The sequence below is a fragment of the Hemicordylus capensis genome, chromosome 17 (genome assembly GCF_027244095.1).
Source record: "Hemicordylus capensis ecotype Gifberg chromosome 17, rHemCap1.1.pri, whole genome shotgun sequence".
NCBI lineage: Eukaryota > Metazoa > Chordata > Lepidosauria > Squamata > Cordylidae > Hemicordylus > Hemicordylus capensis.
This window is the reverse complement of record NC_069673.1, coordinates 2,303,889-2,326,500: the sequence shown is the minus strand read 5'-3', so window position 1 is coordinate 2,326,500 and position 22,612 is coordinate 2,303,889. Positions and strand designations below refer to the sequence as shown.

General features: G+C 49.8%; 1 protein-coding gene across 11 annotated transcripts in view; it reads left to right on the top strand.

Annotated features, from left to right (window-relative positions):
* The window catches only part of DBH (dopamine beta-hydroxylase), a 148,668-nt gene that overhangs the window by 105,892 nt on the left and 20,164 nt on the right, over positions 1-22,612 (top strand). For 9 of the 11 annotated variants that reach the window (XM_053281706.1, XM_053281708.1, XM_053281707.1 and 6 more), the window contains 5 exons: positions 5,617-5,951; positions 13,309-13,455; positions 14,265-14,525; positions 18,361-18,537; positions 21,184-21,286. In XM_053281706.1, the coding sequence (XP_053137681.1) occupies positions 5,617-5,951; positions 13,309-13,455; positions 14,265-14,525; positions 18,361-18,537; positions 21,184-21,286 (1,023 nt within the window). The remainder of the gene's footprint in view (positions 1-5,616; positions 5,952-13,308; positions 13,456-14,264; positions 14,526-18,360; positions 18,538-21,183; positions 21,287-22,612) is intronic. The other 2 variants (XM_053281716.1, XM_053281717.1) reach the window with 2 other exon arrangements.

Below are 22,612 nucleotides of genomic sequence, written 5' to 3'. Positions count from 1 at the left end.
GAGCGGAAGCCAGGGCTTCCTTCTGCTGCCTCAGCATTTCTGCCCCCTCCAGCTGAATGAGCTGGAAAGGTAATATGGCCCAGAAGCGCTGGGTCTCTCCGGCTGAGCGAGAGCCGAGGTCAGCTCAGCGCTGGGTAGAATCGACGGTGTGCCTGCAGCTGCACAGAAGACTTTTCAGCAGATGTGGCCTCTCTTTCCTCTACAACAGCACGGGGAGGTGGTTAGGAGCATTGGAGCTTAGAAGCTGCCATACTGAGTCAGACCCTTGGTCCATCTAGCTCAGTACTGTCTACCCAGACTGGCAGTGGCTTCTCCAAGGTTGCAGGCAGGAGTCTCTCTCCCAGCCCTTTCTTGGAGATGCTGCCAGGGAGTGAACTTGGAACCTTCTGCTCTCCCCGGAGCGGCTCCATTCCTGAAGGGGAATCTCTTCTAGGGCTCACATGTAGTCTCCCATTCAAATGCAACCAGGATGGACCCTGCTTAGCAAAGGGGAGAAGCTATGCTTGCTACCACAAGACCAGCTCTTCTCCCACAAAGGGATTAGAATCCGCTCTTTAGAAGTCCCTTCCTTCTTTTGAAATGGGTCTTTCCTCAGTTGGATGTATATGCCCCTAATGGAAGTGTCCGGGTTCCTGGCTCCGACCTGGAGGACACCCTGTCAGAGGAGGATGTGCCTGCCCCACCATGGATCTCCAGTCCCAATGTCAGTTCTCCGGATCTCTCAGATCCTGAGCAATCGGAGTCAATCCTGCTGTCGAATCCAGAGGCAAGAGTTGTGATATGTAAGGACAAGGCAGTGGAGTGGAATCAAGAATATGAATAGTTTAATGAAATAGATATTATGAAAAGAGAGGCAAGTGCAGACTTCTTTTCCATGCTCCTGCTGCTGGCTGTTTTTTATCCGTGCCTCTGTTTTGTTTGCTAGCCTCGCCCCTGTTTGCTTAGCCCCGCCTCTTGCTGCTGGCTGTTTGTTAGCCCCGCCTCTTTTCAGCGCTCTTGCTGCTGGCTGTTTTTTTAGCCCCGCCTCTTCTCCAGGACTGGAATACAAGTAACTAAAGCCCCATTCAAAAGCTGGCCTGGATCAAGGAATGGGTTATCCCCCAAACTGGCTCTCTCCTCAGAGGATCCTTTGGATGCTCTGTGAGCCTCATACTCAAGGGTGGCTCCAGGGCTGAGGGAGTGCCCCCCTCAGGCAAGAATCAGAATCTTTATTATTACAATCACTGACCAGATGACCGAGAGACAGACAAACATAGTGTATGTCATCGTCATTGTTGTTTAATTTATTACATTTATAAACTGCCCCATCCAAAGGCTCTAGGCAGTGTACAAATGCACAACTACCTGCACCTTTTGGTGTCAATATCCCAATAAACCAATCACTCCAGTAAGCTCTCATTCGAGGAAGAAAAAGAACTTAAAATCACCTAAAACAGAATTAAAGTTAGGATGACCTTACCCGCCGCTTGAATGGGCTCTTGCTCAGACAAGCCGCTTGCCCATCAATATGCGGGGCATAGCTCATGCGCCCGGAAATGCAGGTTGTCTCTTCGGCCACGGCAACTGCCCCCACCCTCCGGGCCCCCAACGAACTCTACGACAAGTTTGTGTGTAGCTTGTGCCTTGAAACAGGGTTGTGAGCCTGCAACTGTCTTGCTAGGCTCGGGGCTGGAGACCCAGCCACCCAAGGGAAGGCAGAACTTGGTGGCAGAGACTGTGTTTCGCAAACAGGAAAGTTCAGCCTACAACAAGCCTGCTCCACGGCGGCCCTCCTGCAGATGCTGGCCTACAGCTCCCATAAGCCCAGGCTGTTGGCTACGGTGGCTGGGGATGATGGGAGTTGTAGTCCAAAAACTACAACTGGGGGCGGGGGGCCAATGTTGAGCAGGCCTTGTCTACAGCATCTGGTGATGAAAGGCTTTGAAAAGACTCTGGAGACTTCCTGATTCTAAAGACCCCCCACCCCGATTCTAATAAGTTCTACCACGATTCTAAAGACCCCCCCCGATTCTAAATCAGATATTTATTTTATTTATGTTTGCATTTATATCCGGCGCTCCCTCCGAGGCGCCCCGAGAGGTGGATGTGGTCACGTTTATCCTCACAACCACCCTGTGAAGTTTTTTGGATAGCAAAAGGAATGAGAAAAGATGGCTGGGTTAGCCAGGCTAACTGTTGAACTTAATATAAATCAGCATCGTATGGAGGCTTCTAGTAGAGAGGACCCGAAGGATGCTCAGGGTAGAGCAGACTGATTGATTGATTGGATTGATATACCACTCTTCCAAAAGTGGCTCAGCACGGCTGACTACAATCAAAAATACATAACAATTAAAATCAAAAACTGAGCAAAGTTTTTAGTCCCCTGCTGAGCAAAGAGGCACCTTTTAAAGAGTGGTGATTCTTTTTATTGAGCAGGGGGAGAGCTACTGGCCTTATCCGACCCCAACGCAGCAGCCTTCCAGTGGCTGTTGCTGGGGTCTTTCTTCTGTGTCTTTTTTAGACTGGGCGGGGGGCAGAGTAGTTGTTTTATTTATTTATTTTATATCTATGTCAACCACTTTGGGGTTTTTTTTTGTATATAAATATTCGTAAAAACCAATTAAAAGCAGATTAAAATTACAATTAACACTAGATCTCATTAAAAGCCAGGCTAAAGAGATGGGTCTGTAAGGCTCCCCTGAAGGCTTCCGAGGAAGGCAATCCTCTTATATCCATGGGGAGCACATTCCACAATCTAGGGGCGACAACAGAGAAGGCCTGATCCCAGGTTACCAACAGCTGAACTGGTGGCACCGGTTCGTCTGACAGACCCCTCCTGATGCAGACCCCCCTCCTAGAGTAGGCCTCCTCAATCCCCCCCAGCTGTTTTTGAACTACAGCTCCCATAATCAGTGGCGTATTGGGGGAAGAAGGCACCCAGGGCAAGCTCTGGCCCTGAAATGGCGCCCCCACAGCCCCCACATACCTGTGAGGGTGCGGTGGCGCCCCCTAGGCAGCAGATGGCTGGCGGTGGCGGCGATTCGGTGGTGGCATGCGGCGGCAGGTCGCCCGCCGAGTGTGGCGGTGATTTGGTGGCGGCGGGCGGCGGCGGGTCGCCCGCGGCCCACCGAGTGCAGCGATGGCTGGCTGGTGGCTGGCGTGGCGTGGCGGTGATGGGCTGTAGCGCGGCCCAAGTGGCGACGGATTGCCCGCTGAGGACGGAGTGCAGGCCGCAGAGCGACGCCAAGCCTGCCTCCTGGCCCGGCGTCGCTTCCCAACTGCCTGCACTCCATCCTCGGTGGGCGATCCGCCGCCGCCACTCAGGCCGTGCTACAGCCCATCGCCGCCACGCCAGCCACCAGCCAGCCACCGCTGCACTCGGCGGGCCGCGGGCGACCCGCCACCGCACACCTGCCGCCACACTCGGCGGGCGATCCAGGGGGGTTGGGGGCGAAGCCACTCTTTGGCGCCCCCCACGTGACCTGCCGGGGTGGCGCCCGGGGCACGTGCCCCCCCTGCCCCCCTATCATTACGCCCCTGCCCATAATCCCCAGCCACAGTGGCCAATAACCAAGGATTATGGGATTTGTAGGCCAACATCTGCAGGAGGGCCAAAGCTGGGCAGCCCGGTTGTAGAGGAAGGCGCACTCTCAGGTGTCTCCGATTCAGTCCCTTGTTGAAAAGATCTCGGGCAGCAGAGCGGAGAATGAATTAGCACTTGGAGGTGACCCTGATGGTAATGGTTGTGTGAACCAGCCTTGTGTCATGCGTGCTTTGAGGACATGTAGTATTGTTGGAGAAAATGTATTCCTAATGGTGCTTTAGTATGCCGGGGCCAAACTGTTCCATCAGATTCAAAGTTTTATTAATCGTGACATGCCGGGCTGTCATTCACGAGGAGAGAAACCCCCGATTATGGGCGGAGACAGAGTATATAAGCAGAAGTCCCATCAATCATGCAAATAATAGGATCCAAAAATGCACTCATCCCGATGCTTCAACACACCTCCAGCAGTCAATCAGGGACTATCCAAAAAATACATTCTTTTCCCCTTCTGCGCATGACCAACCTTGCAGCACAAGAAGGTCATTGTGTACCATCAGTATCTGTAGCATCCCCACCACCACCAATACCATGATGGACTCAGTGTCTCCACAACAGTATACACTGCCAGCCTCAGGACTGGTGGTGCCCCAGGTGCCCTGGTCTTGGCACCCCAACCCCTTGACCCATGCAGGCATCCCTGCCCCTGGGGGTGTGTACCAAACCCGGTTTGGTTCAAGTCCAAACCGGACTCGAGCTGAACCAAATATGTTCGGTTTTGCTTCCCAAGCAGATGACCCCCGGCTTGGCTCGAAATGGGTTCAGGGGTTCTACAGTTTAAATAATAATTTTAAAAGCTCAACGTCTCCAGGGGATCCTGCCACGGCCATGGGAGGATCTCCGGTGGTTCCCCCTCTCCCCGCCGGCCTCCCCTGGGCTGTTTGGGCCTTTTCTGATGTGACGACAGCCATTGTGGAGGTAGGCGGCCATGTGGGCAGCAGGGATGTGGAGTGCTCACTTGGTCTCCTGCCTGCTCACTTGCTCCGATGGGAGATGCTCACATCTGCCCACGTGGGTGGCACATAACCCCTAGTTTACCTAGGGGATGGGCCAGTCCTGGTGGTATACAAGCATGCGACTGCTATTCTTACAATTACTGGGGCAGCTCTGAGAAGATGCGTTTTAGGAACTCAGGAAGTCGCCTTCTACTGAGTCAGACCCTTGGTCCATCTAGCTCAGGATTGTCTTCCCAGACTGGCAGCATCTTCTCCAAGGGTGCAGGCAGGAGTCTCTCTCGGTCCTATCTTGGAGATGCTGCCAGGGAGGAAAGTTGGAACCTAGATGCTCTTCCCAGAGCGGCTCCATCCCCTAAGGGGAAATCTCTTCCAGTGCTCACACATGTAGTCTCCCATTCAAATGCAAACCAGGGTGGCTTCTGCTTAGTAGAGGGGACAAATCATGCTTGCTACCACACAGCCAGCTCTCCTCGAGGTTTGCTAAGCCCCCCTGAAACCCTGCATCAACTCATTTTGAGATGGGAAATGCTTGACTCACAATCAGAAGGTTGCTGGTTCGAATCCCCACTGGTACTATATTGGGCAGCGGCGATACAGGAAGGTGCTGAAAGGCATCATCTCATACTGCACGGGAGGAGGCAATGGGAAACCCCTCCTGTATGGTACCAAAAGAAAACCACAGGGCTCTGTGAGCGCCAAGAGACAGAATTGATTTGTGAGAAGGGAGAGAGTAGGAGCGAAATGGAGTTTGCAGAGTGCATATGATCCTTGCGGGCTGGTAGCTTAAGAAGCATTAAGTTGCTTCTTTTTTTTTTAAGCACCATGCTGTCCAGTCCAATTCTCCCTGATCATATCCATGGACAATTAGAGCCCATTAAGGAGAGGCAGAGAATGTTCTGTGTTTGGAAAGGGGGTGGGTGTGAGTGAGGGGGAAGTCAATGCCACAATCCAATTTCCCAACCATTAAATGTGATTAAAGGGAACGATTTACCTGCTTTGCCCAGGAGGGCCGGTGTATAAATGCAAAAAGTCCAGCGCGCCAACCGTTTTCCCTTTCCACCATGCAAACCGCAGGGAGGAGACGGATGCGACCCTCCTGTCCGGCTCTCAAGCTCCGGGAAGTGGCCTCCATGTATCTCACCATGCTTGCCGTCTTCCTAGTCGTCTTGGTGGCTGCCTTGCAGGGCACGGACCCGCCCGAGAATTCCTTCCCCTACCGAGTGCCTCTGGACCCCGAGGGGGTCTTGGAGCTCTCGTGGAACGTTAGCTACCCCCTGGAAGAGGTGCATTTCCAGATTCTGGCCAGGGAGCTGAAATACGGACTCATCTTTGGCATGTCGGACCGAGGCGACTTTGAAAACGCTGACCTGGCCGTCCTTTGGAGCAACGGAGTCCGATCCTATTTTGCGGTAAGGGAGGTACTGGTGGGGAGACCCTTTCGGGGGCCTGGTGGAATTGGAGCCTCGCTTTTAGGAAGCAAGGTTTCCCAGAGCTTGGGAAATGTAGAATATGAATTCATTGGCCACCTAATGGCACAATGGGGAAATGCTTGACTAACAAGTAGAAGGTTGCTGGTTCGACTCCTTGCTGGTATGTTCCCCAGAGTATGAGAAACACTTATATCGGGCAGCAACAATATAGGAAGATGCTGAAAGGCATAATCTCCGACTACACGGGAGGAGGCAATGGTCAACCCCTCCTGTATTCTACCAAAGACAACCACAGGAGTTGACATTGACTTGACGGCTACTTTTACCTTTACCTTTTCTTTACAATTTTATATTGACAGGGATGAGGATGTAGCTCAGTAGCAGAACATCTTCTTTGCATGCTAAAGGTCCCAGGTTCAATCCCTGGCAGCATCTCCAGGTAGGGCTGGGAGCGACTCCTGCCTGAAACCTTGGAGAGCTGCTGCCAGTCAGTGCCGACAATCCTGAGCTAGATGGACCAAGGGCCTGACTCAGTATATGGCAGTTTTCTGAGTCCCTGTGTTTTTCAAGGTCGTTCAGACCCCTTGAATTATTTTACTCCTGAAAAACTGAGCATAATATAGAATATTGCCAACTGATTGAAGCGGCATTGGAAACTTTGAATATTTCCAACTAAGAGCTTGAGTTTGTGCGAGTGATCAGTTTGCCGTGTGCAGAACGGTGTGGTTATGAGCATGAAAAATGTATAGGATTTAGTGTGAGCCCCTCCCTTTCCCTGAGAAAGTTCACTCTTTACTTCCTTGAGATGTTCAGAGATGTTCTGTCTGTGACCCTTCAACGCTGTCCCTTAATTTAGGTTGAAGCAAAAGGGAGGAGAATTGGTCTTGTGGTAGCAAGCACAGATTGTCTCCTTTGCTAAGCGGGGTCTGCCCTGGTTTGCATTTGAATGGGCTACATCATGTGAACACTGCCAGATATTCCCTGAGGCTGCTCTGGGGAGAACATCTGCACGTTTGCATGCAGAAGGTTCCAAGTTTCCTTCCCGGCATCTCCAGATAGGGCTGAGAGAGACTCCTGTCTGCAACTTTGGAGAAGCTGCTGCCAGTCTGTGTAGACAACACTGAGCTAGATGGACCAAGGGTCTGACTAAGTATATGGCAGCTCCATATGTAAAACTTGGTGACACATCTAGCTGAATGGGAAAGGGACATAAGGTTGGGTTCAGCAAACTCCCCCCCACCCAAAAAGTACCCATCATCAGCCCAGAAGTTAGAATAGCTTGTGGATGAGCGGGTGTCTGTGGCCACGGAGGTCTAACCCCTCACTCTTGCCTTCTCTAGCACCCAAAGTCGCATGATTGACTCGGGGTTTCCAGAATTCCAAATCTCTCCAGGTGACTCTAAAGCAATTTTGAAGATTGCAAATGGTTGGAAAATATGGTGGGGAGGGGAAAATAGCCAGAAATAGCTTCACTCAAAGTTGGAAGTTCTACCAACACTCCTCTGATGAGCTCAGGAGAGCATATATGGTTCTTCATTTTATCATATCCCACAACAACCCTGTGTGGTAGGTTAGACTGCCAACCCTCCAGAACTGGCCTGCAGTCTGCAGGAACCAACATCCAGGTGGTTCTTAAGAGCAATCCTAGAGGTTTTAAGGGCTTTTGGAAAATGCAAGAAAGAGAAAATCTCCAGGAATCGCTTGAGTTGGCCAGCTGACCTGATATTGCCCCACCGTATAAGACCTTGGGATGTGCACGAACCAAATTCTCAGATTCAATTAGAATCCAAAGAGAAACCAGCCAAGTTGATTCAGATTTGAATCGATTCAAACTATATTGGCACCTTTTTGGACCAATTAGGGCACCTGGATGGTTTTACAAGGGTACCAACATCTAGTTATTTATTTAACATATTTCTATACCGCCCAAAACGTGTGTCTGGGCAGTTTACAATTGAAATCATATAAACATTAAAATCACTAACACTAAAATCACTTAAACCCAATATTAAAAACATAAATCTAATTAAAAGTCTTGGTGAACAAATATGTCTTCAGTGCCTTTTAAAAAGTTGCCAGAGATGGGGGGGGGAAGTCCCTAAATGGTCGTCGAATTGATTTGACTAAATTCAAATTTGAATCTGGCTGATCTGATTCAAATTGGAATCAAATGACCCTTTCAGGGTGATTCAATGTGACTTTGAATCGGCCAGATCTGAGTCGAATCGATTCAAATCTATTTATTTGCACATCCCTAATAAGTCCCGTTCTCCATTTTAAAATGTATTTTCATACTCCTATTTTGCTCTTTCATGAAGTTCCCAGGGGTCCCCCATGCAGGGAATGAATCAAGTATGCCACCACCGGGTTTTCCCGGTTCAGACCACCCGGGGAGTTTCCAGTTCATCATTATGAGAATTCAAGCGTGCCAAGTCTTAAGTGCTCAATTTTTATTTTATTTTTTTTAAAATAGAATCGAGAGGCATTTGAAACAGCAGATTATTAACACTTCCTCATGGGGTGACATCCAGGCCAGAAGTCTGGGAGCTTTTTTCTGATTTTTTTAACAATGTAAAACAGGAATAAAATCTCACCAGATGTATTTTCTCCCCCATTAAACTTTCTGTGTGGCAACCCCTGTCACCTTAGTGCAGACATCCTATTACAATTTGAAGCAATCGAATCTCTGGTGTAATTAAAATAAGAATAAAGGGAGCTTGCAAAAACCATTATCTGCACTGACTTTTCCAGGTAATTACTGGCTAATCACTAGCATGGGATGACCTGAATCCGATGTCTTGCTGAAAAGCAAGGTGTTTTTTTTTTTGGTTTTTTTTTTAAGGTGTGGGGGTTGGAAACATTCCAGAGCAAATCTCAGTTTCTGTGAAGATTCAGAGAACAGAATTCAAAAGTGGGATTGGTAGGTTACAACTTGCATGGTTTTTTCCCCAGGGGAGGGGAGTTCCACAGATCTTTTGGGACTGACTTCTGGATACATGTGTTGATGATTAAACAGCATAAAAAGAAAATAACTGAGAAACCTTCCTGCATGTAACCTTGTGAAAGATAGATGAGGAATATAATAAAGCGCAATAGCACATATTTCACTCATTTAGAATTTTAAAAGAGGCTGGATTTAACACATTAATGGAGGAGCAGAGGTACTAATTACTTTGACTACTTGGATGCTGAGAATGGATGGGAAGAACGGTGGTCTTGTGGTAGCAAGCATGAATTGTCCCCTTTGCTAAGCAAGGCCCACCCTGATTTGCATTTGAATGGGAGACTACATGTGTGAATGATCTAAGATATTCCCTTCAGGGGATAGAGCCATACTAGGAAGAGCGCCCACATGCTTGCATGCAGAAGGTTCTCAGTTCCCTACTTGGCATCTCCAAAATGGGACTGAGAAAGACTCCTGCCTGCAGTCTTGGAGAAGCTGCTGCCGTCTGTGTTAGGGGTGTGCACAAAACCAGGTTGGCTGGTTTGGTTTGAGTCCGAACCGGACTCGAACCGGATCAGGCATGTTTGGTTTTGGCACCCCCAATTTACCCTCTCCCCAGTTCGGTTCGGTTGGGGGTTCGTGATTAAAATAATAATTTTAAAATCCTCACTCATAACCTGGCCACGCAGACGCTCATTGGGCATGCGTGGTGGCCTCCAAAATGGCCACCACAACAGATGGCAAGTCCAGAATGGGCTGAAGGCTGCCTGAACTGGGTGATTTGGGCATAAATGGAGGCTGGTGGGGGTACGTCCCGGAGACCCACTTAGAACCCCCGGAACAGGACCAGGGGGTGCTGTTCGATATCGAGCCGGACCAATCTAACATACTGCAACCAGCTTTATGGGTCAGTTTAGGTGTCTGGGCAAGAAATTTTTCCAAGATTTCTCTACAAAAGTTTGTAATGGGACTGGGTAGGCATCTCTCAACTGAGCTGAGAGGAGACTATGTTCTTTGCTAGCTGACCACCAGATCTTCATGGTGAGATCTCGGTGTTCAGGGACAATACTGTAATACTGCTGAGATACGATCCTCCCCATCTCTGGCAAATAAAAAACACACACCTGAAAACCCATCTTTTCACCCAAGCTTCCTCAGCTTCCTAAATTGTTTTAGGTTTTAATCTCTGGTTTATTTTTAAATTGTTAAATTGTTTTAATGTTTTTGTATATGTTTTTAACTTGTGTTATGCTATTGTTAACCACCCAGAGATGAAAGTTTGGGGCGGTGTACAAATTTGATAAATAATAAATAAATAAATATGTTCTCCCTCACCATTATGCCCCCGCCTCCATGGGTGTGGAGGTCATACTGGGGTTTGGAACGACCCAGAATCGTGTCCTACATTTACACTGCTACTTGCATTAGGAATGTTCAGGGCAAGGTGTTCTACGGCTCTTGCAGGGATTTAGCAACTTTCCTTCCCTCTTTGAAAACTGATTCAAACCCTCAGCAACTCCCCAAGCGTAGAACAGGGCTTGCAAACTTCGATGGGCCAAGTGAACTGACGCCTTTGGTTTTTCAACTCCTGAGTTGGACATTTTCTTTGTTATGTAACATCTCTCCCTTGAAACTCTGCGATTCCAGACTGAACGCTGGTATGCATGTTCCAGACATAATTCTATGCTTCAAGTTCAAATGTCCACTTGAATCCTTGCTGTGAATGTCTGCTTCTGTCTCCAGATTGCCTTTCCATCTGGTAGTGTTTGTTCACTGTCAGAGCAGAAGAAAATAGGAGCATTTGCTTAACCTTTTCCCTAATGAGAAAAGTAATATACACAATGTTTTCCTTAGAAGTGCCACACTCTTTTCTTATATTTTCCCCATCACCAACGACAGGATGTGCAATGCATCTTGTTCTCCATTGTGAAACTCCATCCTGTACTTCCAGTTTTCTTTTTACTGAATCCTATAATGAAATAAATCGGAAACAGTCAGGCACTTATAGCCTTGTTTAGATTCTTCCTTTGATGTATTGTTACTCCAACTCAAAATATATAATTAACCCCTCTTTCATGTAGATCTAAACTCCTTCACTAATACTTATATTTGAGGAACAAAATACAGCTAGGTAGTCACTATATCTTGAAAACCTCTGATTCATAAAAATGTCTTGGGAACAGAGGCGTATCCAGGGAAAATAGCGCCTAGGGCAAGCACTGAAATTGCGCCCCCTGTCCAAACATCTGACACTCCTCTTTCAGACAGCTTTACCATAATATCAAATCAAAAATACAAGTCAAGCTCGTTAATCATTTAATATTTCAAAAACTATTTAGCAGTGGACGTAGCCAGACCAAAAAATGCTGGGAAACTACAGATTTTAGTATTTTGGGGCTCATGAAATACCCAAATACTATGTGGAGGTGTACTTGGAAAACTAAACAGAAGTGCCTGTCTAATTCTCTACTATGCATTGTAGCATAGCTATTACATTCATTTTAAAAATAAATGGAGAATTTGACTTTTCCCAGATACTCTGAAAATAATTAAAGGATATGCAGAGTCAACGGTGTCACTGCTTGGAATATATTCTAGTCTTTCAGAAAGACAGTGAAAACGAGAGAAAGAGAGCAAGGAACTCCCTGTGGGCCTTAACACTAAGGATTTCACACTGATTCAAAGACAAACTCACCATTAATAGCCATATGATTAAGACATCACATTTAACTCACTTATCACAAGAAGCAAAGTAAGAGCAAATGAATACAATTCTAGCTCATGAGCTTCAGCTCAGTATTCACAAGCCCTGATTCTCTGTACTTAGTGCCAAACTAAATATGCGTACAGTGACATATTAAAATTTTTTACCTGCAGCCCCTTCAGGGGGGCTTCCTAAAGGCCATGTGTAGGGGGTCTGCAACTGTTCCCCCTCCCCTTGCTGGCCTCTAGGGCCTCTCAGGGACCATTTGAGTATGTGCGGTGACCGTTTTTCAAAATAATTTTTTTTAAATGGCCGCTGAAAACAAAATGGCCACCGTGCATGCTCAAATGGCCTCTGCAAGGCCTGGCCTGGCCTGGCCTGGCCTATGGCCTCACAGAGGCCATTTGAGCATGCATGGTGGCCATTTTGTTTTCAGTAGCCATTTTTAATTTTTTTTTAATTTTTAAGAATGGCGCCCCCCCTTCAAGTGGCGCCCGGGGCACGTGCCCTGCCTGCCCCACCCTAGAGATGTCCCTGCTTGGGAAATGTTGGGTTGCAGCTGAAAAGATTACAGAGAATATATAAGGTTGTTGGTTTCTAATCCAGAGTTGAATCAAATGACTAAAGGAAAGATTTCATCCTTAATATAAAGGATGAAATACCAAAACTGATTGATTAAGTGCCGTCAAGTTGGTGTCGATTCTTAGCAACCACATAGATAGATTCTCTCCAGGATGATATTTTTATTGTACTTTTACATTTCTATCATGTTCTTCTTCTAAGGAGCCCAGAGCATTGTATCATCATATTATATGTATCATCAAAACAACCCTGTGAGGTAGGTTAGGCTGGCTCAAAGTCACTGAGTTAGTTTCATGAACAGGGATTTGAACTCAGGTCTCTCTAGTCCTAATCTAAAACTATATAAGCCCTGTACCAACCTGTCCCTGTACCAGACTGGCTTTTGCATAGGCTATGATCTCAGTATGCAACGTGCATTCTCATGAGTGACATAAATGATCTGTCGGATTTCAGAAAGCACAGTTCTATAAGTGGCTTTCCTCTGACTTCCTTCAACAAAGGCCAAGAGGAGAGCTGGTCTTGTGGTAGCAAGCATGAATTCTCCCCTTTGCTAAGCAGAGTTCACCCTGGTTGCACTTGAATGGGAGACTACGTGTGAGCACTGAATACAACAAATACAAATATGACAAATATTTATATACTGCTTTTCAACAAAATTTCCCAAAGTGGTTTACATATATATAATGGCTCCCTGTCCCCAAAGGGCTCACAATATTTTATTATAAAAGAAACATAAGCTTAGACCCCAGCAACAGCCACTGGAGGGATGTTGTGCAGGGGATGGATAGAGCCAGTTGCTCTGCCCCTGCTTAATAGAGAAAATTGCCACTTTAAAAAGGTGACTATAAGATATTCCCCTCAGGGGATGGGGCCGCTCTGGGAAGAGCACTTGCCTGCTTGTATGCCGAAGGTTCTCAGTTCCCTCCCTGGCAGCATCTCCAAGGTAGGGCTGAGAGAGAGACTCCTGCCTGCAACCTGGGAGAAGCCGCTGCCAGTCTGGGTAGACAATACTGAGCTAGATAGACCGAAAGTCTGACTCAGTATATGGCAGCTTCACATCTTCCTGTGTGTTTTCTGAGAAGTAACCTCTCTTTTTGTATCTGCAGGATGCGTGGAGTGACCAGAAAGGGCGCCTGCACATGGATTCCCAGCAAAACTACAAACTCCTTGGAGCACATAAAGCTCCAGAGGGACTCTATCTGCTCTTTAAAAGGCCCTTTGGAACGTGTGACCCCAAAGACTATCTCATAGAGGTACACACTCTTTCTAGAATGGTTTTTATACTTGTGTGTTTTTAATGGCTTGATTTTGTTACGGTTTTAACATTTCTATTGGAACCTGCCTTGAGATGTAATATGGGAGATTATATACAAACGTAACGAAAGACACACAAACCGACAGTCACAGGATGTTGGAAGTCCTTAGTCCAAGCCCTGCGTGGTGATGGACTTTGAATCTTCCAACAAAGGAGAGCTGGCCCATCCACTAGGCAAAGTAGGTGGTTGTATAGGGCGCCAAGCAGGGAGGGGCGCCAATGGTCTGGGTCAACAGTCTGGGCCTGGGGCAGCAACCTGTGGGGTGCACTGTTCCACCCCTGCTCCCTTCAGCCTCAGGCGTGGCCGTGCACCTCCTGTCGGAACATAGGAAGCTGCCGTATTCTGTCTCAGACCCTTGGTCCATCTAGTATTGTCCACACAGACCGGCAGCGACTTCTCCAAGGTTGCAGGCAAGAGGCTCTCCCGGTCCTCTCTGGAGATACTTGGGAGAGAACTTGGAACCTTCTGCATGAAAGTGCTCTTGCCCTGGTTGCATATCAATGGGAGACTCCATGTGTGAGCACTGGAAGATCTTCCCCTCAGGGGATGGAGCCGCTCTGGGAAGAGCAGAAGAAGGTTCCCAGTTCCCTCCCTGGCAGCATCTCCAAGACAGGTGCTGTGAAAAAAGGGGTGCAGACCTTGTTGAAAATGTCCATGAGCATTGGTACCCAAATGGTACCAACCACCTTAGCTGGTTCATGTATTACTGTATTACTTACAGATGTGCCACCGGCTTTTCGTTCCAGGATGGCACTGTGCACCTGATCTATGCGATTCTGGAGAAACCGGTCCCTTCCCTCGAAGACATCAACATGTCCGGGATCCTCCGGAAAGGCCTACAAAGAGTACAGTTACTGAAGCCCAATATTAGCCTTCCTGAGCTGCCTGGGAACCTGAAAACCATGGAGATCAGAGCCCCAGATGTGGTCATCCCCAACCAGGAGACCACATATTGGTGCTACATGACAGAGCTTCCAGACGGCTTCCCAAAGCATCACATTGTCATGGTGGGTAGAGGTCATGATCCGGAGGGGGTCCTCCAGTATCACCTCAACACCTTGATGTCTGCTATAACTTCCCTCTTTTCCCCCTCTGTGAATTTGTCTAAGTCCCTTTCAAAGCCATCCAAGCTGGTGGCCATCGCCACATCCATTGGAAGAGAATTCCACAGGTTAGGAACAGAGGAAGCTGCCATATACTGAGTCAGACCATTGGTCCATCTCGCTCAGTATTGTCTACCCAGACTGGCAGCGGCATTTCCAAGGTTGCAGGCAGGAATCTCTCTCAGCCCTTTCTTGGAGATGCTACCAAGGAGGGAACTTGGAGCCTAGATGCTCTTCTCAGAGCAGCTCCATCCCCGAAGGGGAATATCTTCTAGTCTCCCATTCATATGCAACCAGGGTAGACCCTGCTTAGCAAAGGGGGCAAGTCATGCTCGCTGCCACAAGGCCAGCTCTCCTCTCATTGTTAAGGGCTTCTCTCCTGCTGTCACTCCCCTGCAACTGGTATTTAGAGGCATCTTGCCTCTGAGGCTGGAGGAGGCCTAGTAGCCATTGATAGACCTGTCCTCCATGGATTTGTCCAAGCCCCTTTCAAAACTGCCCAAGCTAGTGGCCATCACCACATCCAGTGGCAGAGAATTCCATAGGTGAATGCCCTCTCTCCTGCTGTTGCTCCCTTGCAACTGGTATTCGGAGGCATCTTGCCTGTAAAGCTAGAGGAAACCGTCCCTCTTCCCTGCCCCCATAAAGTAAAGTTGTGACGTCGAGTTGGTGTCGACTCGTGGTGCCCACAGAGCCCTGTGGTTGTCTTTGGTAGAATATAGGAGGGGTTGACCACTGCTATCTCCTGCTTAATGTAAGATAAAAATCTCCCCATCTCCTGAACAGTATGAGACGATGCCTTTCAGCATCTTCCTATATCGCTGCTGCCCGATAGAGGTGTTTCCCATCCTCTGGGAAACATACTAGCGGGAATTCGAACCGGCAACCTCTGGCTCGCTAGGCAAGTCACTTCCCCGCTGCGCCATTACTACTTGCAAATATCAGATTGGAAAGGGGGCAGGGGCCTCCCCCCACGAAGAATGTGGCAAGGCAGCAGAATGTCGTAGGCTACTCCTGGTGGTAGTGAATGCCTAGGTATAGTGTGAAGAGGCCGCCCAGTCCTTGCAGATCCCGGGAGAGAGGAAAGAGGACATTCCCTCCAGCCATGCATAATGCTGCAAGCCTCTCCGATGCCCGCCTCTTAACGTGAGCTCAGCCATCCTCACAACTGCCGTGTGCACTTGACTTCCTTCCCTTCCAGGGCTTGGGTGAGCCGCTTCGAAATCGGAGAAGGGAGCTAATGAGGGGGGAATGTCAATCAGCCGGGAGGGCCGTTCCAGCAGGACGCCTGAGTCATCAGTCGCCTCGCCTGTCGGAGGCGGGCAGAGTGGTGACTCGGCAGATTTCAAAGTCACGGCTGCCCACGGGACGAGCCCTGCCCGAGGGGTTAAAAAAGAGAGGAGGTGTGGATGTGGAAGAGATGGCGGCAGGGGGGGAAGTGGTGGCTGGAGGCATGCAATTAGGAGCGAGGAGCCCATTTCCCTGGGCACCATCGCTAATTACTGCTGCAGAGGAATTGGGCACCCCGAGGCAGATGCTGTCAGGTCAGCTCCAGCACAACCGAGGGCAGGCTGCAGAAAGAGCAGCAGGGCGGCCCTTCCTTGAGGCCGGGTGAGGTGCATTCCTCAGGCTCTGGGTTCTTGGGGCGCCAGCCAGAAGATCGGGCGCTGCCTTCTGCTGGGTCGGACCTTTGGCCCATCTAACTCAGTCCTGTCTCCGCTGACTGTTGGACAGGTTTGTCCCGTGGCTACTAGTCTGAGGGCTACTGGCCACCTCCAGCCACAGAGGTAGGATGCCACTCAATCCCAGGTGCAGGGGAGCAACAGCAGAAGAGGGGGCGTGCCCTTTCTTCTTGCCGGTTGGCTCCCCAGAGACATCTGGTGGACCACTGTGGGAAACAGGATGCTGGACTAGATGGGCCTCCTTGGGCCTGAGCCAGCAGGGCTGTGCTTATGTTCTTATGCCTGGCAGTGGTTCTCTAGGATTTTCAGGCAGGAGTCTCTCCTGGCCCTGCCAGGAAGACTCTGCCAGAGATTGAACTGGGACCTTCTGCATGCAAAGCAGATGCTCTACTGCAGGGATTCCCAATGTTGGTTCCCCAGATGTTACTGGACTTCAACTCCCATAATCCTCACCCCAAGTGGCCTTTGGTTGGGGATTATGGGAGCTGAAGTACAATAACATCTGGGGACCCAAGGCTGGGAATCCCTGCTGTACAGCCCCCTCGCCGGTGTGAGAGGTCATCTAACTAGAAGCAATCCACTACCACGGAAATGATCACGGTAGTTTGGAACCTTCCTTGGTTAGGATCCACAGTCTTAGGAACATAGGCAGCTGCCTTCTGCTGTGTCAGACCTTTGGTCCATCTAGCTCAGTGTTACCCACACAGGCTGGCAGTGGCACGCCAAGGTTTCAGGAGGGAGTCTCTCTCAGCCCTGTCTTGGAGATGCTGCCAGGGATCGAACCCGGGACCTTCTGCATGTAAGCAGATGCTCTCCCGCTGAGCTGAGGCCCCATCCCCAAAGCGGAATATCTTCTAGCGTCCATCTGTAGTCTCCCATCCCAATGCAAACCAATGCGGAGCCTGCTTAGTTGGCCGGAGGTTGTTGCTTATTGTGTTACATTCCTGTCGGCTCGATGATTGGAACAAAATGAAGATTCCATTCCTGCTTGGCAAACGGGACCATTTGTGCTTGCTACCACAAGACCACCTCTACCCAGTTCAAAGTCTGCTGTGGCCGTCGGCTGCTATAGAACCAGAGAATGTTTGAGTTGGACTTGGGGGTTCTCTCGGCCAGCTCAGTGTGGGAATCTGCAACAGCATCAACACAGAGACATAGGAAGCTGCAATACACCGAGTCAGACTGTTGATCCATCTAGCTCAGGATTGTCTGCACAGACTGGCAGCGCCTTCTCCCAGGTTGCAGGCAGGAGTCTCTCTCCCAGCCCTATCTCGTTGGAGATGCTGCCAGGGAGGGAATTTGGAACCTTCTGCATGCACAGAGATCAGTGTTCCCTCTAACAGGGACTCCCAGATGTTGTGGACTACAACTCCCAGAATCCCCAAGCAAAAGCCATTATAGAGGGGGTCTCTGGGAGTTGTAGTCCACGGCATTTGGGAATCCTTGTTCGAGGGAACACTGATGCAGATGCTCTTCCACTGAGCTCTGGCCCATTCCCCTAAGGCAGGTTTTCCCGACCTGTGGTTGCGAACTACAACTCCCATCATCCCCAGCTGCATCTGGAGTACCACAGGTTGGAATCTCTTTTAGCGCTCACATGTAGTTACCCATTCGAACCTAGGTTGTTCCTGCTTAGCAAAAGGGAACATTCCTGTTCGCTCTCACAAGACCAGCTCTCCTCCTCCTCCTCCTCCTCTAAGGAAGGAAGCTGCCAAATACTGAGTCTGACCCTTGGTCCATCTAGCTCAGTATTGTTTACACAGACTGGCAGCGGCTTCTCCCAGGTTGCCGGCAGGAATCTCTCTCGGCGCTCTCTTGGAGATGCTGCCAGGGAGGGAACTTGGAACCTTCTGCATGCAAACGGGCAGATGCTCTTCCCAGAGCAACCCCATCCCCTTAGGGGAATATCCTACAACACATACATGTAGTTTCCCATTCAAATGCAAACTGGAGTGGACCCTGCTTAGCAAAGGGGACAATTCGTGCTCACTACCACCAGACCAGCCTCTGCATGAAAGCCCCTGACGGCCATTGACTGGTGCCCTCTTTCGTTTCAGTATGAACCGGTGATCACCGAGGGCAACGAAGCCATAGTCCACCACATGGAGATCTTCCAGTGTGCTGCGTCGTTTGAAACTTTCCCGCGCTACAGTGGGCCCTGTGATTCCAAGATGAAGCCCGAGCGTCTGAACTACTGCAGGCATGTGCTGGCTGCCTGGGCCATGGGCGCCCAGGTGAGGCAATGAGGTTTTTGGCCAATGCATTCCTCAAACCCCATCCATCTCTCTCTCTCTCCCCCCCACACACCCCTTCCTTCCATTTCTCCATTGATTTTATTTCCCAGGCGAGAGAGCATAGTTGGTACTCTTTACTGAACCAGGCTGGCCTCTGTCTACCCCTCCCACCAAAGAGGATAGGGACCTGCACATGATGTGCACATCCTTTCCCCTTCCCAGCATATGGGCGCAACTCCCTCGGTGACTCTGGGTCGGTCACTTCTCTTTCAGCCTAACCTTCCTTGCAGGGCTGTTGTGAGGATAAACATGACCATGGACTCTGGGCTAGGGATGTGCAAACAGGTTTAACGTCGAACCGGTTTGGTTCGACCATTCGGTCTGACCCCAGACCGAACACCCCCCTACCATTCGGGGGTATGTAAAAAAAAAAAAAAATCACGAATCCCCCTCCTGAACCGGAGGGGTGGGTGGGTTGAGGTGGTGCCGGACCAAACTGGCCTGGTCCATTTTGAGTCTGGTCCGGATTCGAACCAGCCGGTTCCATGCAAACCCCTACTCTGGGCTCCTCGGAGCAAAAGTGGGGCAGAAATGTAAAAGTAAAAATGGGAATTGTAGCCAAAACCAGCTCGAGGGCTGAAGTTATGAAGCCCGATTTTGGACTGTAAACTCCGGGGGACAGAGATCTATTTTTTTGCCATGTGACTCCACTGAGCTCTGGGTACGCTGATGGTGCTACATAGGAGAAGAATGTGAAGGAGATCTTCTCCGGGGCAATACTCCTCCACTGGGAAGGGGAAGTGGCCAGCCGGGCTGCAAGCCCCATAAGCAAAATTGATGAAGTTGATCTTGAATTTAACATCAAGCAACATTCAGTGGCCACTCTGAGATATGCAAAGATGTACTGAAAAATGCCACAAGTTTTAGTGACACTCCTTCAAATTCTTACAGATGCTTCACCTGGGTATACCTCTCCAAATTCCCCTTCCCCTGGAAAATAGGTCTGTGCCACCTGAAAATATGTCCCTGAGGGTTGTGCAGCCCTTGGGCCATATTTTTGAGTGGCAAAGAGGGCTTCCAGGGAAATGGGAGGGTGTCAAGAATTGTTCCTTCCTGCTGCACCTGTGCAGTTAGTTGGGAAGTTCTGTAAGGCTTCTTTTGCTACACAGGTGCATCCTTGCTCTGTATGTCAGTGCAGTTCCCGTTACACGTTGTCGAAAGCAAAATTCAAAATGTGTGTTAGGGATTTCACTCCAATGAACTTGGATTAACTTGGAAATTGGAATTTCACTCCAATTAACTCGGATTCGAGTTTGAAACCATTGAATCGATTTGCTTGAATTGATTTGAATTTGTTCAAATGTTGAATCGGATCTGGTCACATTTGACCAAATTCAATTTGAGTCTGGGCAAATGCGAATCAATTGGAGCCAATCTCCACTCCATTCCATGGTTTCAAACTCAAACCAATTTGAATCTGATTTGAATTCAGATGGCTTATTGGGAGAATTGTGCACATGCCTATCGTGCGTCAGCAGAAAAACCAGAGTGAACGAGGAGGGGAAGTGAGCATGCACTAGCCTCAATCTGGGTAGCAGGGCAGTTCCCGACCCAGACTCTGTATGCAGCCCTGCATCGACTTGAGCAGAGGAAAATCACATCCCGCCCTGCCCTGCCCTGCCCAGATTGCAGCTAGCAGGCAATCACTTCACCTTCCTTCTGTTTCGATTTTTGCCAGCACACCCCTGTTTCTCAGGACAGGGCTGAGAGGCTGGCTGGCTGCTCTTCCTACCTGGCTGCCGGCCGTGAGAGCAAGCCCCCTGGTTTGATCCGTGAGAGGCACCTGTGTGCTGCCGGAGTGGGCGGGATGAATGTGTGCCCTTCCTTAGTGGTGGGCCAGGTGGATAAAGAATCGTTCTAAGCCGCTTTCTGTCAGTGATGATTTCTATCCCGCCTTTCCAAAAATGGCTCGGGGCTGTTTACACAGAGAAACAATAACTAAATAAGATGGATCCCGTTCCCCAAATGGCTCGTAATCTAAAAAGAAACAGAATATTAGACCCTAGCAACAGCCACTGGAGGGATGCTGTGTAGGTTTGTGCGGATCCGGTCCGGCGGTTCAGTCCGGGGGTTCGTGATTGAACCGAACCACCCCTCCGGTTCCGTCGGACCAGAACTGGACCGCCGGGTCCGGTCTGGCAGCTCCACGAATTTTTTTTTTTAATTTAAACGTAAAACAAGTACCTGTAGTCCCCTCGGGGTGTGTGTGTGTTCTGTAGCCACGAATGTGTGTGTCCGCACGGGTTCCCTCGCCCCCCACCGGCCTTCTTCATCACCCCCGCAGCCGGGTAAGCAAAACCTTTTTGGCCCTTTCGGGCCTCCGTAAAAGCAAGCGGCCGCCGCGCATGCGCAAATGCCCTCTACGAGGTGGGCATCAGGTGTGACTAGTTCCCATTCTTCTTCTCCAGTCCCATCTGCCCTCCCTCTCTCACTCCACCCCGCCGCAGCGTTCACCCCTGGGACACGGGTGGGTCATTCCCTGGCCCCTTGGTGCCCTGCTGCTTGGGTACCGTGCCGCCGTTTCCACCCTGAAGTCTGTGGCCAATCATCCCACCAACTCTCCCTCCCTCCCTCTGCTTCTGACAGGCTTTTTACTACCCCGAAGAGGCAGGACTTGCCTTTGGAGGTCCCAGCTCCTCCCGCTATCTGCGCCTGGAAGTTCACTACCACAATCCCCTGAAGCTCAAGGGTAAGTGGGGCTTGGGGCCTCATGTAGATGACTGCATCTGTGTTGTGGGCCACGGGGGGGGGGTGGTGGTCCTCTGGGAGGAACATGGGAAGCTGCCATATACTGAGTCAGACCATTGGTCGGTCTAGCTCAGGATTGTCTTCACAGACTGGCAGCGGCTTCTCCAAGGCTGCAGGCAGGAGTCTCTCTCCCAGCCCTCTCTTGGAGATGCTGCCAGGGAGGGGACTTGGAATCTTCTCTTCCCAGAAGCGGCCCCATCCCCTGAGGGGAATATCTTGCAGTGCTCACACGTGTAGTCTCCCATCCAAATGCAAAGCAGGGCAGACCCTGCTTAGCCAAGGGGACAATTCATACTCGCTGCCACAAGCCCAACTCTCCTCACCGTTGCCTTGGGGAGGCTTCCTGTCAAGTTCATCCCACTTGGCTAGAACACTTCTCACAAGGGGTGGGTGGGATGGAGCCTCACCTGTTGAATGTCTGGCTGCTTGGCAGTTGCCATAGACGTGCCAGCAGAAAGTAGCAACTCATTTCCCTAATATTTCTTGCACTATCAAGCCATTAAAAAATCCGGGGTTGCTTCCAGTAGTCACCTGGCAATCGGTGCTGATTCCAGAGACTCTGGGCGAATTCAGAAGGGTTGGCAACCCTAGGAAACGGCCATTTGTCCCTCTCTCAGGGCCTGTGTGTCGGGCCCCCCTGGTTGCTCCCTGTCAGAAATGATGCTCCTTTGTTGTCTGACGGAACTTGGTTTTGCAGCGCTGGACACTTCAGCGGCATCTTTCACCATAATGAGCTGTGTCAGGCACTCCTGGGTTCCCTGTGATTCGACAGGGGCAGGCCGAAACGGAGAGGCAAAGAAACACGAAGCGGTTGCATTTATATAAAACTCCCAAGTTGTTTGCTCCTTGACTCCCTGGGGAGTATTTTTAGAAACCCAGAGCATCTGCGCTGCTCTTCCATCACTTCACACACGCAGAGTGTTGGGTGCTATAAATAAGGGCTGGTGTGTGTGGGGGTCTGGTTTGTTCCTTTTAGCTAATAACACCTCCCTGGTTATTCTTAGCCTCTGGATGTGCCCAACCTGGAGACAGAGGCTTGGGGGAAAGAGTTAAGAAGTCGTCCCCAGGGCTTCCTAATCTTGGCTTGCCGGATGTGGTTGCTGTTGGACTACAAAGCCCATCGTCCCCCAGCACCAGGGGCGGCTCCATAACTGAGCATCCTGGACAGGGACTGCTGGCATAAAAAGCAAAAACTATACGGCCAGCATATAAGCTGCAAACTGCAAGCATTCCTCAGTAGAGATTTACCAGGTTTAAAGGAGGCAAA